Source organism: Lissotriton helveticus, chromosome 8 (assembly GCF_964261635.1).
Source record: "Lissotriton helveticus chromosome 8, aLisHel1.1, whole genome shotgun sequence".
NCBI lineage: Eukaryota > Metazoa > Chordata > Amphibia > Caudata > Salamandridae > Lissotriton > Lissotriton helveticus.
The window spans coordinates 1049499023-1049516369 of record NC_136069.1 but is presented as its reverse complement, the minus strand read 5'-3'; the positions used below and the strand labels follow the sequence as shown (position 1 = coordinate 1049516369).

Genomic DNA, 17347 nt, shown 5'->3' with positions numbered 1-17347 from the left:
GACTGCCCTTGCTGTGTGTTTTGGGGCTGGCCTGCAGTTTGCTGATTTGACTAAGGAGAGGACAAGGAACTTTGCTGTGTGCTGTGTCCCCCTGCTTGAGAGGACTTTGCTGTGTGCTGTGTACTGAAGTAACTTGTCTCCAAGGGCCCGAGGAGAGCTGGTCCCCTGTTGTGGAAACTCAGGAGCATCAAAGTTTCCATCTGTGTCTCAGCGATGCTTGGTGCGTGTGCTTTTGCACGCCTGAGACTGCTGTGTGGTCTGTTGTGCTGTTTACGAGGTACCCCGAGACCCCAGCGTGAAACATAGTCCACGCTGCTGTATTGCTGTTTGTGGCCCGAGCCTTGATCGTAACTGAGGCTGTGAGTAATGATCGCCGCTGCCGGCCCGAGCCGCAATGAGCTGGAGGATTTCTTGAAGCTAAGGAAGCTACAAGGTGAAAGGGATCATGATCGTTGTGCGCAAAGAAGAATCTGCCCAAGATCGTCAACGAAGCAGAAGGCAGCATTGTAACCTGTCTGGCTACAGCGCCGCCTAACAACGGAGCTACAACGTCATCGGGCCGCCCAGCAGGACGTCCAACAAGCGGGACGAGAGAGCAAGACAGCGCACCCCCCAGGTAAGGCTTGGACTCCGGTCGGGAGCCGCAAGCGTGTGTGGCCTGGGGCGGCGTGCAAGAGGAGTCAAGGAGTGCTCCAATCTCTCTCCCGCTGCACCCCGTTAGACGCAATGAGTCCCCGAGCGGCCTGTACCTGCTCACCTGCCCAGCAGTACCTGGACCACCACTTTCAGCTTACAACTGTTGTCTCTGCTGTTGGGGCCTAGTGGTGCCCGAGTTGACCGCGCAGATTGGCTTATAGCATTAGTCCCTGCATTACGAACTGCCTGATTCTTGCATTATGAACTCCATTATCCTTGCATTGCGAACTGCCTTATTCTTGCATTACGAACCGCATTATTCTTGCATTACAAGCTGCCTGATTCTTGCATAACGAAACGCATTATTCTTGCATTATGAACTGCCTGATTCTTGCATTATGAACCGCATTATTCTTGCATTAAGAACTGCCTTATTCTTGCATTAGGAACCGCATTATTCTTGCATTACGACCTGCATTATTCCTGCATTACTAACTGCATTAGTATGTGCATTAAGAACTGTCTTATTACTACATTACAAACTGCATTACGAACTGCATAGCATTGCATTAGATCATCGTGAACTGTTCATTAATACCGCAAGAACCTATAAGTGATTGCTGGCCTAATAACCGGCAAAGTGAAATATTATGAGTACGCATATGTTGGATTACTATAGTTTGGTCTCATTGTATTATTTTTGCTAAAGATACTGCTATTTTTATAAAACCAGTGTGGTGTTTATTTGTGGTGTTATCACTGTGTTGCTGGGAGTGCGGTTGTAAATATTTTACACACTGCCTTGGAGATAAGCCTGGCTGCTCGTGCCAAGCTTCCGGGGGGGTGAGCAAGGGTTATCTGACAGTGTGTCCCTCCTTTCCCTGACTAGAAGCAAGGGTCCCTATTTGGACTAAGGTACCTCCCTCAGCCAACTAGAGACCCCCAGTTCTAACAGCAGTGTAACACTGCATCAATTCTGCAATGGGAGACCGGGGTCATGTTTTGGAGGGCTACTTAAGTGAATGGCACAGTAAATGCTACAGGCCCACTGGTAGCATTTAATCTAAAGACCCTTGGTATATAGAATATCACTTTACAAGGGACCTATAAATAAATTAAATATACCATTTAGGGAAATGCCAATGAAACCATGTTATGGGGAGTGAGCACATGCACTTGGTGGCAGTGGTAAAGTGCATAGAACAAAACTGAAATACCGCAAAAACTGGAGGTAAGCAGACAAAATGTTTTGGGGAAGACCACTCTATGGCTGGCAGATCTAACAAAGACCAAGAACAAGTTGCAAACTAAGACAGGCATGTGTATATGTTTTAGAAGTCATTCAGCTAAACTAAGGCAGAATATATTCCATATTCTAAAACTTAGAAGGTTCTTGCTAATGAAAATAAAACTAACTTTGCTAATACTTATTGTTTCAGCCTGCATTCCCTATAAGCTGCAAGGTTGGTTTTCAACAGCATTTTCCAAACAATAATCACTGGATCAAGATTAAAAGATGTTTGCACATTGGGAGTAGACACAGGTATAACATGCATTCTAAAATTAAGGGCATGTTTTAATTGTGAGTGGGAAAATAGTTATTTATCTTGTTCACCCAGTATTTCTATAAATCTTTGAAGTGGACATGGACACATGTAACTGAATCACCACAGTGACAAACCGAGCAATTGTGAAATAAAAACAGTTGTCTTTTTAAAAAAATTAAATGTGGTTATTCCATGTTTAGCAGCCCATAGCCAACAGAAGACCTGAAGGCAAAACTTGGAAAAGCCTCTGAGGTGATATGATGATCCCAATTTGCACTTATGCATAGACACAGAAAAGGTTCACAATAAAGCCCCTGACATATAAAGCCGAAAAATTAGGGGAACATGAAAAAGTAAGGATTTTCTTACACAACTAAATTATGTCACAATATTATCAATCAGCCATCCTGGACCTTCCGAAGACAAAATAGTTGCATATGGCACTGAACTAAATATGCATCCACAACCACAGATTCTACTGATTCAAGGAGACTCTGGGGCAGATTTACAAGCCCCTTGCGGAGCCGTGCGTCACTTTTTGTGAGACACCAGTAGTGCATTTTTCTGCCCCATAGTGGTTATTCCTGTCCTTGTAAATACTGTCCCTTTATATGCAGCACTTTGCGTGAAAGGGGCATTCCATGGGTGTTGGTGTGGGTGGTCCCACGCAACACCAATGGAACCTGACACATTTACAGATCTACAAGAAATTGTAAATCTGGATATGAGTCTGAATGCAACGCCTCCTCAGCGGAGGCATAGGGAGACACAACCAGGAGAAATTTATTAATTTCTCCTCTTTTTCTTCCCTCTTTCAATGAGTGCTCCATTCTGCAGCACACATAGGAAGAGGAAATCACCTCTCATGATTGTTTAAGTGCAGGAAGGTGTCCCTTCCTGCACATAAACAATCTTTATAAATAAAGATGTTTTACAAGTTCCATGAGTGCTAAATGCAGCACACACAGAAGTTGTAAAACACCATTTCTGGTTGTTTATGTGCAGGAAGGGAACCCTTCCTGCACATAAGCAATCATCCCAGTGACACAGGCATCCTTGCACCATGGTGCAAAGGTGCCTGCGTCGGCGCATGGCAGCAGTTTGTGCGCCGGCACAGGGGGAAGCACAGAGATGCAACATATTGTAAATATATTGCATCCCTGTGCTTCCAAACTTACGCAGCTCAGCGCAGCAAAATGACTCGCTGCCCCACGCTGTGTTAGTTTATTGTAAATCTGCCCCTGCATGTTCGTCTTTAAATGATAATGTTTCGTTCATCAAATAATACCTTAGGCTCTTTGCCTTAATTAGGGCCGGACAATGCTTATTCAAGTTTGTGGTAACAAAACCAAAGGGCAGATTTACTTACATTTTTTCGCAACGCAGTTTAGAAAGCAGAGTTGCTGCACTGTGTTGTGTGAAAGGCAAACTCGACAAATACACCAGATCTACTGAGATATGGAGCATTTCTGCTGTCACCATGCACTGGGGCACTGTGGGCAGTCTAGCACAAATGCAGACATCCTTGAATCATGGTGCAAGGATGTCTGCATTACAGGCAGGATCGTTTCGGTGCAGGAAAGCACACCTTCCTGCACAAAAGCAATCCTTAGAGATACTTTCCGTGTGTGCTGTTTTCTGCAGCAATCATAGAAAGAGGAAGTAACAAGGAGGAACAAAGACATTTCTCGTAGTTACACCTTGTTCAGACAGGAGTAGTTTTTTGACACATTCCGGGGTTAACCAACTTTGGTAAATCTGGGAGTGCGCCAAAAACCATTGATGGGTGCATGGGAACAGCCATGCTCCACTCATGGAATGCCTTCGCAACGCAAAGCTAAGCGCTGTCTTGCATTACTTTCTGTTTTACTAAACCATGCAAAGCCACCCAAAGTGGCTTTGTCTGGTTTAGTAATTGGCAAAAAGGATTTTGCGTCGGGCTGTGCCATGAAAGTGATGCAACCAAAGCGCAAAAACTTTGGGCAGATTTTCAAGCCCCTGCCATCACTTTTGCGCCACTGTTGCGTCACTTTTGTGACGAAGCGGCTGTGTAAAATTTGCAGCCCATTTACAACGTGACGCATCTAGGGAGATGCATCACGTTGTAAAGACCTGCGTCACATTATACCTGCGCCAGGTATAATGTATGCAGGGTGGGCGTTCCCATGCAAAAAGCCACGTAGAACTGGCGCAGTGAAATTTACAAGATTTCACTGCGTCACTCTACGCCTTCACTGCGTCAAAATCCCTACGCCTGCTCAGACTAGACGTAAGGATTGGCGCTGGGCATTTTACATGGGAGCGACCTATTTTTTCTGGTGCATTGCTGGAGTTGCGTCACTTTTGTGACAAACTCCAACAATGCGTCATTTTTGCTCCAACAGATGCGTCAGAATGTCTGACGCATCTGTAATTCCTTGCACCATGGTGCACTGTATTGTAAATACAGCGCATCCATGGTGGCGCAAGGACATTTGAAGGTGACGCAAGGAAACTAACGCATCCATGCAGATGCGTCAGATCCTTGTAAATCTGCTCCTTTGTATATAATCTGCCCCCAAATTCCATGGAGAATCTGATTCTGCACTTATGGGATCTTCTTACCACGGACTGAAAAAGAAAAGGATCCATGGGCCGTATTCTGCAGTGATCCACAGACCCATGCAAGCTTGCTTGCTCGAATGTAAGTCACGAGCAGTACAGACAGAAGCAATCTGGGCTGTCTACAGGCACCCAACCAGAATGGTCCAGGCAGACTATTCTGATTGGTTAAAAAGACGACATCCCTGAATCCTGAAATAACACACTGTATAAGCAATTTCTTTGGCCACCTTTTCAGCCGATAAGAATAAGACCCTTTGGGACAATACTGATTACCTGCTGATAGCCATTCAGAATAGCTGCGATTAGTCTGTGTCTGCCTGCATCGCCTTTTGTCCAGCCGCGAGGTGAGGGAAGGTCGATCGCAAGATGTGTTTAAGCACATAATCTTCTTTTCCTAGTCTGCCTGCAGAGTAGTTTGTTGTGACTTGGCAAAGTGAACGGCGTTCTGCAAACAAGCTAGAAAATGATGGAACGTGTCATGTTTGTATTTGACGACCAATTACTCAGAGTCCCTTGTTAAGAGTATGTATTTCTGCTGATGAGCCATTGTTGTATGTTTAGAAACCATCAGAAACTCTCTATAAAGAATCCATGTAAAGAAATATTATGGTTATAAAATAAAACCTAAAAACCACTGAAATTGTTGAGATATGGTTAGCTGAGAAAATAAAACTATAGTTCATGCCCTATGCTAAAAACCTCACACATAATGTCACAGATGACATGAAAATGCCACCATCAATGACATTACTAGTTGCATCACATATCACTCGATCGTTTATATCATCGATGACATCATTATGATCTTTTGTTTGCATATGCATTGTTATTTAGTACTGTGGTTGTTATGCAGTTATTTATTTCTAAGGAGTATCGCCTAAGCTTTTGCCATGCAATGGACTTCCCACATAGTGAACTTAAGTTAATATGTATGGGTTTAAGTTCTGCACAGTTCATTTGCATACAAATGTGGATGTTCAGTTGTTTCTCTGTAAAAAACAAAAGCCACAAAAAACATAAAAGCATACTGTAGTGTAGAAAATTGGGTTTTGACTGAGGTGGTGAAAGCCCTTCTCAAGCAACAACCACAATCATTGTCAGGGTGAACCACAAAAGTCACTACATTAACTTGTGCGTAACCCTCTGGAAGCTTGGCACAAAAATCAATCAGGCTTAACTTAGAGGCAATATGTAAATTGTTTATGCAGCACACAAACATTAATAACATGAAAACACAACACAAGATAAAAAACACACCAATTTAGAACAATAGTGTAAAATTAAATAAATAAATTGACACCAAAACAAAATAAATCCAATCCGTAGACCCAGAGTTATGAATTTCAAGTTTTGAGTGAAAAATAGTACCTAAAAGATCAACGTGTAAACCATAGGCATCTAGGCTCGTGAGACTGGGACAAAGTCCAAAGTTATGGCCTGTCCTCATGTTTCACGGTTCGGATACACAAGGTGTATTGAGCCCAATCTCTGCTTACCTTCGGACTTAGAAAAAATTTGAAAAAACAGTTGCTGAGAAAGTAATGTTTAGTGGGGCAAGGCAGCCGGTCGAGGTGTCATCATTGGGGAACCGCTGGATTAAGTTGGAGTGAAGTATTCTACGTTCAAACAATGTCACTTTTATGAGAACTCGAAAATTTCCAGAGGTACATAGCTGCAGGCTGTAGTCGGCGAGGGCGCCACAAGGTCAGATACCCTTCTGGAGAGGAGCCCCTGAACAGGATTTGCTAGTGCAGAGAAGAAATTAGCAGGAGCTACCGCAAAGTAAGGCCTACCAGCGATGTGCCTTGGGCGGATCAGTGGTCAGGTAGTTCCTGGTCTCCTGTTGGTTCTCAGAGCACTTTTTGGTGAAATGTTTTCCAAGTCCCAAATTTTATTTGTTACCTAGGCACCTTTATCATCACTTCCACGGGTCCAGGACTGTTGGGGCACCCTTTGGAGGGCAAGACTCACTTCAGGCAGGGTCCAGATGTGGGTTCATGGTTGTTAGTGGTTTTTGGGTACCTGCAACACAGACCAGTAGGCCAACCAGCTAGCCCTTGGATTCGCTCTGGTAGTACTGGGATCAAGAAGTAAGTCAGGCCACATGCAGCAGAGCAGTCCTCAGAGGGTACAAGGTGGCTCTGGTAGTGGCAGGGCAGACCTATGAGCTGCAAAGCAGGCCTTGAGATGTAGGGCAATTCTCTGAAGTACAAGACAGTCCTTCTGGGGGTCCTCTGCAGGTTCAGGAGTGAACTGAAGAGTTGGTCTGAGTATACAATATTTATACCCGGTGCCAGTTTTTGAAACCTCTAGGCCTTTCTACATATGTTCTCGAAATTACTCCCCTTCTCCTACCCAGGTCCCAAGAAGGCTAGGGTGACAAAAGACTGCTGTCAAGTTATTTGTGAGTTTTCAGGAAGCAGCTCTTTTAAATATAAAAAGAGCAGGGAACAGCTTTGTCTGTCTTGGACTGGCAGAATGGCTATAATGCCAAAACCTAGTCCCCCTTTTGCCTCACTGTCATGTGACCCAGGACACAGTCTGCAGGCACCAAATAGCTAGGACAAGAACATCCCAGATTTCTAAAAGTGCGATTTTCAAATTTGTGACTTAAAATCAGAATTTGCCTTTAAAATGGATTTAATATTACAATTCTTTTGAGACCAAACATGATAATACCATTTATTCAAAATCAAGGTTAGCACTTTTTAAATGTAATAAGGTAACCTAATGTTATCCTGTGAGAGACGTAGGCCTTGCTGTAGTGAAAAAACACATTTAAGAGTTTTAAAAGTATTCAACCTTTTATATTCACTGCACCCTGCCAATGGACTATTTATGGCTGACCTTAGGGTGACTTATATGTATAAAAAAAGAAAGATTTAGGATCTATGAAAGGTTTATTTTGTCATGTTGAAATTGTCAGTTTAAAAATGGATGCAGGCTGAAATGGCAGGCCTGGGCTATTTTTTAAAGGGCTACTTAATTGGGTGGCACAATAAGTGCTGCAGGTCCTTTAGTAGCATTTAACTTACAGGCTCTGGGTACCTCTAGTACCACTTAACTAGGGAAGTATAGGCAAATTAAACGTGCCAATTGGTTGTAAGCTAATTTGACCATGGTTAAAGTATTGAGCACAAGTACTTTAGCAATGGTTAGCAGTGATAAAGTGCACAGAGTTATAAGGCCAACAAAAACAAATGTTAGCCAACGGAAGGGGAGAAAGTAAATAGTATCGGGGAAGACCACACAAAAGCCTTTCATATCTAACACATACAAATTAAAAAGCTCAATTTATAGTCAAATTTACTGGTCAAAAATAGAAACTAAATCGTACTCCTTTAAAAATATTTAAGAAACCAGCTTAATAAAGTAATGCATTTTGAAGATCTGGCCATAATCTATAGCTACATGCTCCAGCCAGTCCTCCACGGTCACTGTATATTACAGATGGCTATGACCTTTGGGCACATGTCCTAAATTTGCAATGTGGCATGGGTGCAAGATTTGATCATAGCCATGCTTTGCACAAAACTGAACAGATTGCTAACCTCTGATCCACCAGGTTACCAGCTGTGTTCCGTGTGCCTAGCAGGGGTTGGCTTCAGGACCTGGCTGACCAAGAAACCAATTGCATAGCCTGTGGCATGGTGACTTTCCACAGGGTATGGCTGCCAAATTGTCAATCCTTACTGAGCACAGCCTTCAAATGTGCATGGCAGGAGTTGACCACACTACCTTTTAGCCATGCAGTGCGTCATACTCCCAGCCAGCCAAATCCTGCTAAACACATCCTTCAGCAATGAGCAGTGCAGGTTAGCTGCAGGGCTTGGCCTACTGATGGATCGTACACGTAGCCTAATACAGCCAACCCCTACTGAACACAAACTTCAGTTTTCCAAAGCCTGGTTTTTTAGAGGGCAAAGCCTTTGGCCAGACCATCTACTTATCCCCTCAGTCATCCAACATTTGTTGTTTGTACAAGCCCTGCTCCCGTCTTTCCTAACCTCCATGGTGGCCAACCTCTACTATGCATGACATTTGGCAGTGCACAATTTGGGGTGGATTCAGGGTCCCCATGCAGCCCCCACTTCACACAGCTGCTGCTGATGGCCATTGGGTATTTACTGGAGGGCCTGGCATATGAGCAGGCCCAGCATTAGGCTGCATCAACCTCCAGGGCAGCCATCCCCTGTGAACATGACCGTTACCCATCTGCAGCACAGGTTAGGAAAACACAGCCTGGCCCGCAGTCATTCCCTGAGCCCAACCCATGAGAATGCTACTTACTCTGAACACAGACTTTAGCCATGTGGGGCTGGGCCTGCACCCAACTGTTGAAACCTCCAGGTCAGCCTTCGATCACATCTCAAGAACCCCAAAAATTGTGCAAAGTAGGGATTAGGTACAAAATCTGTATTACACTCAGGCCCAGCACTTACATGTACCACATTTCAGGGCAGCTAACATCCACTGCACATGGCTGAATGGGGATGGCTGAAGTCCTGCACCCATGTTTGGCCACCAGCAGCTGGGGTTGACCAAAGGGCTTGCACCCACCAGTTCTGGCAATGCACAGGAGGTTGTGCTACCTTTCAGCAACCCTCAGGACTGCCAACACTGCCTGTGCAGAGGGTTTCTACCTCTACTTCTTGCCTAGGGCATTGCTATACATCCAACTGACCAGCTAACAACAGGCCCAAACTAGAATTAAAAAGTTTAGGCTTTTTTTTTACTTTCATGACTAGATTGTTGATTAAACGATGGACAGTCGTCAGGGCAGGTGGCATTATGTGATTCTGTGGCTGTGGTTTTCACCAAATAATACATTTATACATTTTGCCACATTATTTTGGCCATAATTTACAAATTTTAACAAAGCAAATGTCACTTCTAGCTCAAATGGACCACAACTGTAGCCCTGTTCCTCCTCGGCCTCCCTGCTGTGTTCAACACCATCTCCTACCATACCCTCATCGACAGACTCTACAATATTGTCATACAGCAAAGTGCCTTTAAGTGGATCGCCTCTTTCCTTACAGGTTCGCACACAGAGCATCTGGTTGCCTCCCTTCACCACCAAACCGAAGGACAACATATGCGGCGAATCCCAAGTATCATCCCTCAGCCCCACCCTGTACAACACCTGCCTGACCCCTCTTACAGATGTCATCAGATCGCATAGACTCCACATAATCTCCTATGCTGATGACACTCAACTAATACTCTCTCTAAGCGAGGAACCCTCCAGCGCCAAAACCAACTTCTGTGACGCCATGACCAACATAGCCAACTGGATGAAAGACAACTGCCTCAAACTCAACTTCAACAAAACAGAAGTACTGATGATCTTCAGGAAGAACACTTCCATGTGGGACCACAGATGGTGGCTAGCAGAGCTCGGACCAACACCCACAGCCAAGGCCATGCACACAAACTAGGCCCCATCCTCGAAAGCGTACTGACCTTGAAATGACAAGGCAATGCAGTCACCTCCTCCTGCTTCTCCACCCCCTGCATCCATCACAGCCTCAACAGGGGCCTTTCCTTCTCCTACATTGCTGCCAAGAGCTGATATGTCCTGCCCACCCACTTCCGAACGGCTCACTCCTTGGTGGACTTCAGAAAGAAACTCAAGACCTGGCTTTTCGACTGAGACATGGCACCCTCAGCACCCAGATACCCCTAGGGGTGTCAGGGCTGTGCTATACAAATGCTGACTGATGGATCAACAATACGTCTGCAAGGGTATGTGCCATATATTGCTGCCTAGTTTGCCTTTTCTTGATCCATAATTTGTATAAAATGCAACATGATGTGGCCCTCCATTGCAGCATATTCTTAGTGGCCCAGACAAAGGTAAAGAACTGCAGAGTGGTTTTGACCTCCACCATGGTTTTGGTTAAATACTTCTTCGTGCTATATGTCAGTATATTATCTACAGAAATATTATCTGACATGAATATCACGTCTTAACCATACTTTACAAAAATATGATGCCACTGGGTACAGATTGTTATCTTTAATGGGGCGATGGTTTTATAGAGAATATTTCAGATATAATATTTATGCCAGACTATAGTTTGAAAGTGATATTCTTGTATCACACCCCTTTTTAAAATAAATATGTGAAAAATGTTAGAGCATAAAGCATATACTTGGATGTGTATAGTGTAATATGCCATATGTTTCCATTGTTGAGGAAGGGGAGTCTTCATGCCCCATTCAATTCATCACCTCTTGGGAAGCACAGACCTTCTCCAAACTCAACAATGCTAGTAAATAACATGTTACGCACTGTAATACAGAACATACACAACAGCCATGTAATCCATAAGTCTCACAACAAATGCACACACCAATAACATGAGTAGTGAGAAATGCAATTACAAATGAATTTAACATATTTACAGTTGACATTATGTTTTACATTAGCATTAACACTGCCAACAAGACAACTATGTATTGCTTATTGATTTGAGTTTGTTTTGTTATTTAATGAAAATGTACTTGTAGGTGTTATTATTTATTCATACACATTTTGTGAAGCAATAAGCATTGTATTTGGTAACCGAAATATGTTTTTCATGGCTGTTGTGCGAGCTATGGTTTGCAGAATTAATCACAACTCATGAATGTCAGTAATCCTTTAAATTCTAATTCATAGACATATCTGTACTTTAACTCTGTCTTTTTAACTGAATTAAGGACCTTTTAAACATATGTTAAGGTCCTAAAACCAAAGGTAATAATAACCTTACTTGAACTGTGTTTTGTTTTAGTTAATTTATGTATTTTATGGCATACTCCATCCAGCTTCAAAGAAAATATTTCTTCCCTACTGAAAAGTCCATCATCTCATGACCTCATCCTTGATGTAACCGATAACTTCGCACATTACTTCATTAATTTTCTTAGTGACCTTACATATTACCTTTAAATTAACATTAGATGTCATGTGTCTATGGATACAGTATGATCTCTATGTTAGTGTATGTGTGGACTTTGAAAGATGCGGTGTGAAGCACTCTTTTTATTATTCTAAATATTGTGAAGTCATACACATTGCATTGGTGTGCAAGATATAGTTTGAATTGTAGGTGTGTGAGCTAGCCATACATTTGGAATTTCAGGGGATAGGCTGTTTATTTTGTAACCATGTCCAGCCCAGGGCACATAGGGGATGTTGGACATCCACTGAACTGGTGCAGTTTGTTGGCTTCTTGTGTTCTTGGGTCCTTCCTACTATTACTCTGTAAACGGTGCCACTACACCCTTCCCACACTTGACAATAGCAAGAGTGAACAGTCAGTGACTTTGATGGGAGGCACTGCAGGGGTAAGAGCTCAGAAAGTAACAGTCAACCAACAAACCCCTTAACTTCAATGTCCTGCCTACTGCTTGTTTACTAAAAAAGAAAGTTCTTGCATTGTTGAAGCAAAATATTCATTCATTGGGGGTTCACATGCAAGATTGTACCTGCAGACTGATAACTAGTGAAACCACCAGGCCTCTGTCAAATTCCATACACATCTATGAAATGACACCAAACTTATTAGCAAATGAACAGATATTGAACTTCTCTACCTTGTTCACCCCTCTGCTCTAAATAGTTTCATTGAAACCAGAAATACCTGCACTGGGGTGAACTGTCTAATAACCTGCAGAATTTCAAGAAGATTCATTAAAGCCATCTAGATTATCAGAAAATCAAACATTGTTGACCACCCTTTTATCAATATCCCCACTTGATGTATTTGGATGAAACTCGAAATACAAAGAGTAAGCTAAAGATCCTAGGTAAGTAACATCCTAAGTCCTCAATGCTGCATCTCCTCCAGAATGCCTGGTGAGTCCTCTGAGCACTTTCAAGCTCTGGTACCTCTCAACCTTGCTGGTAGCCGGCCCAGGAGAAATTGACCTCACAAAGCAAGGTTGCGGCCACTATTTTGATGGGCGGTGAGGGCAGTGCTTAATTTGTTAAAAAAAATAAGTGCCAGGACTCTCGTCAGGAGGTCTCTGTAGCTTGAACAACCCATTGTCCCTGCCAGAGTCACCATTGAGTGAACCAACACAACTACTAACCATCACACCCTACATGTGCGACCATTAACACTGTTCCTATAACCTAAGCTGTAAGAATGGCTTGGGTGGCAGGTATTAGTCATTTTTAATGTACATTGAATTAGTAAACAACTGTTGCTATGTTCATCTTTAATTTAGATAAACACAGCCACCATGTGTCAGACTGTCATAAGTGCCAGTCTTGACAGTTAAGTGCTGATGCCGAGCACTGGAAACCACCGGCTCAAATTAAGCACTGTGCCTCACTGACAACACCGACAAATACCTTTCTCTTAAAAATGTCTACGTTCAAAAGTAAACTTTATACCTGGATGAACCTAGTCCCTGGGTCAAACTCACACTCCATTGTGGTCAGACTTTACAATTTGATCTGGTCTAGTGCAACCAGATACCCATGGTTGGTGCTTTGTGCCTTTTTGCGCTATTATTCATTCAAATTTGTAAAATTCATATCTCCGGTTCTACTGATTGGATTTTTGATTTGTTTGTGTCTATTAAATTAGTCTCTATTTTTTTTTTATTGGTTTGGGATTTTTCTTGGGTTGTGGTTTCATTTTAGTACTCTTTGAGTGCTGCATTTATACTTTTAACTTTGCCTTTTAGTGATGCCTGAATGCATTAGGCCAAGCTACCACAGGGCTAAGTGCAGGTTTAATTAGTGGCTTTAGAGATTCACCCAGACAAGGGTGTGTTTATTAGTTGATGCCCCCACCCCCCACACACACTCATATTCCAATTTCTTACACCTGCCAAATGTATTTTGCTGCAGTCCAAATTATGTGTGCCAAATAGGTGGGGTAGGGGGTGAGCTATTGATAAAAAAAATCCCAAACCAGAAAGGTGAATCCATGTTTGCACAAATGTATAGCTTTTCGACAGGAGCGGTGAAGTACTGCCTGTGAGGCGAGGCACGAGCTGAGCCTGAGCTCTGCCTGACCGAGAGAGGCGCCTGAAGCAGGCAGGGGCTGGAGTGAGCTCCGCTCCCGCTGCGTGTGAGGTTTGTCATTTCTTCTGCTCTCTTCCGAGCAGCAGCGCCCATCTTGACGTCAGGGCTGGGCCGGGCCCTCTCTGCCCCCTCGCGGTCCGCGGGGGGAGGAGAAGCTGGAGGAGGGGACTGGAGCAAGGGGCAGGGAAGGCAGGGACAGGCAGTCAGATGCTGAGCGCGCCTGGGAAGGGAAGGCTCTGTCCCGGGCAGTGGAGAGCCGGGAACGCTGCTGCACCTGGCTGAGGACGGGACTGGACCATCCGCTTCGAGCGCCTCTGGAGATTGTTTGGCCTCAGACTCACTCTTCTCCGGGCTCCCACCACCCTTCTGGAACCGCTGCTTGCTGGCAGTGCCCAGGGCTGCCGTTGCCCCCCGGACTGCACCCCGCCAGTTGTTGCTGCCCCTCCGCCCGGGCCATGGCCTCCACTGGCAGCGGGATGGAGGAGGTGCACGTCTCGGTGCTGACTCCCCTCAAGCTGGTGGGGCTGGTGTGCATCTTCCTGGCTCTGTGCCTAGACATCGGAGCCGTGCTGAGCCCGGCCTGGGTGACGGCCGACCACCAGTACTACCTGTCCCTCTGGGAGTCCTGCACCAAGGAGCTCAGCCACTGGAACTGCAACTCCACCCTGCAGAGCGGTGAGGGCGGCAAACTTCTCCCCGTGCCATGCGATGCGTGCAGCTGCGCGTGGGCATCTCGCCCTGTGTGTGACATGAACGCGCATTTTTAAAGTCACTATTTCGGTGTGCTCTGGTGCAACCTCGCTGGCGCTGTCTTCATCCCTGTGTCCGTCGCAGACACTTCCCATAAATGTTTGCACGCCTGTTTGCGCCTAGCTGCCCTGTGTGTATCACTGCTCCATGTGTGTAAGCATGTGTGCAGCGCACTGCCCTGTCTCTGTAACAGTGTGCGCGTGTCCCTGCCGCCTGTCATCGAGTCCCGTCTCAAAGCCATCAGTCTTTGAAGGTGGGTGTTTCATTGGCCAGCCAGTAGCCCTCTCCTCATTTCACTCTGCTTTATGTCTGAAATCTTGAGCCCGCCCCAGCGCCAAGTGTGTTTATAACCCAGTGCCAATCTTGCCACCCCAATCTGTAACCCGCTGCCAGTTTCAACAGACTTCTTCCCGTCTTTTTGAACCAGTCTATAACCACGTCCCCATCCAAACTCCAGTCTGTCAAACACTGCTCTTTTCTATCTGGAAACAGCAAAAAGAAAGCTATGCCCTACTTACTGCCTCTATCCATTCCATTGTCCTGTCTGTCACGCAATTGGCACACATGCTCTTGGTAAAGTCTAGTGGGCGTCAGGTGTATGTCCACTTCCTCTCTGCCAGCCACCCTGCCCTCGCCTGCCACTTCTTTCATTTCATTTTTTTCATTTCAAAAACTTTTATTCGGTTAACATTTAGTGAATCATGAAAAGTACATCATAAAAATTCAATGAATTGTTAAAAACGCAGTGTTATAATGCCACTTCTTTCATTCTGGCGCCCTGTGCTTCCCCCTCCACGTCAGCTTGCCTTGCTCTCGGTGCTGTGCCACCCTCCTCTCCGGCTGGCACCCTGGGCACCTGTCTCCCCCTTCTGCCTGCGCACTTCTTTCATTTTCCAGTATGTGCACCATGATCTTTTTTTCTAAATACCTGCAGACTCGTAGTGTATATGTACTTGTCATGTTACGGAATGTGGGACATTATAATGCCATGTGTGAAGCACCCACGCTGTCTCCTGGAAAATGCACGTAGGCTGTGGCACTCAGTGTTTATTGCTCAGTCCTCTAAGTACATCCATGCATCTAAACATATATCGGACGATGGTACAGCACCTGCGATACGAGTCTGTGACATTTGATAATTTGCAAAATTTCCCGATTTGCTTGCCCGTGCCCACGGCGGCGCCCTTTATGACCCAAACATGCCCGCTGAATCCAAGTGTCTCTGTGTCTGGGTTCACAGCGGGCGAACCCCATGACTTCCTGTCACCTCTGTGGCATGTTCAGGTGCGGGTGGCGTGGAAAGATCTGAGACGGTAGAACTTCAATGTTTTATTCTCTGCCTCTATTAGCTCTAGCAGAGCTGCCCAGGAGAAGGGGCAATGGAACCCCTTCGTTAATAAACTGCCCTATTCACATGCATGCCAGCGCACCGAGAGGAACACGCATTCATGTGCAAATGAGCTAGAAGAGCAAAGGGGATGGATACATTTTCGACTCACCAGCCCGCCCTCCCGTGCTTCATTCCTCCACATTGTGCAGCGTGTTTGTGTTCTCTGCCCTGCATTGTGCAGCGTGTTTGTGTTCTCTGCCCTGCCTCTCATTAAGCCTATTAAGTGTCAAAACATTCGCTGCTTCGTTTAACACACGGAGAGTGGGAGGCCATGTGTCGCATCGCACCAGAAGTGCCGCTGTCCCCGCAGGCTGCTCGTTTCGTTAGGGCAGTAACGAGGCTCCCGAAGCCCCCGAGTTAAGGGTGGGGGGCTTCAGAGGGTCCAATCCCCCCCCCCCCCCAGGCCTATATTTGTGAAACATGAAAGATTACGGGCCCCTCGCCATATTTTGCATGGTTTTGTGTTACGCCATTGTGTGTTGTGGTTGTTGACGGGCAGGGGGAACCTATATAATTTCATATTTGCTGGAAGCGGGGTGCTGCTGGAAGCTTCGAGTCAGGTGTACTTCCCATTTTCTGCACCGTCACCCGTTTAGGAAAGAGGCTCGGCTCACTGGTTCGAGCTGGGTGGGTTCCCACAGAAATTGACACCAAGCGGTTTTCACGTGTCACGTTTCGCTTTCCAAAGACAATGGTGCGCTCAGTCATCACCTGAACAGAAATCCTCCTCATCTTCCTTCTTCTCACCAAAAAGTGCTTAATTTGAGCCGGTGGTTTACAGTGCTCAGCACCTTAATCATCAACACCGGGGCGCTTCAGCATCAGTTAAGAACACATTCATTTTTGGTGGACACGGGGAGATTAGGTGATTCACTCGATGCCGAGGTTCCAACCTGGTTTCCCAGCTCCGTGGTCGGAAGCTCTGGCTATTACGCCACATTCCCTCCCCACTTGTAGGGTTTATTCCCTCCCCACTTGTAGGGTTTGTTGGCTCTGTGTTAGGCAGCACTAACAGGAGAAATGGGCTGATCGAAACTGCCTCCTGACAAGAGCCTCAGCATTTTTTTTGTTTTTTTTTTACAAATTAACCACGGTCACCATCATTCTCTTGCCAAGTATTTCAGAGAACAACAATATAACCAATATTACCTTTAAAAGCTCTCGTTGCAACAACTGATTTTGAGAAGCACTCCACTTGAGTGGGGTGCGGGGGGGTTGCTGTTTCTAAATTTCCTCTGATTGTGATGATTATGAAGCGTGTGCATTGGCAGTAGACAGTAGGTGCACAGGATCACACAATTTATTCAGATTAGGTAACTAGGATTAAAACTCTCCCTTCTGGTGAAAAAGAGATAACAAAGTCAACCAATCACATCTCTTCTACCATCG

At 45.1% G+C, this 17347-nt stretch overlaps 1 protein-coding gene across 1 annotated transcript in view; it reads left to right on the top strand.

The window, feature by feature from the left end:
* The first annotated feature begins 14037 nt into the window (after positions 1–14037).
* Positions 14038–17347, top strand: part of TMEM47 (transmembrane protein 47) — a 259133-nt gene continuing 255823 nt past the window's right edge. The window contains exon 1 of the mRNA XM_078656118.1: positions 14038–14493. Within this exon, the coding sequence (XP_078512244.1) occupies positions 14274–14493 (220 nt within the window). The 5' untranslated portion in view covers positions 14038–14273. The remainder of the gene's footprint in view (positions 14494–17347) is intronic.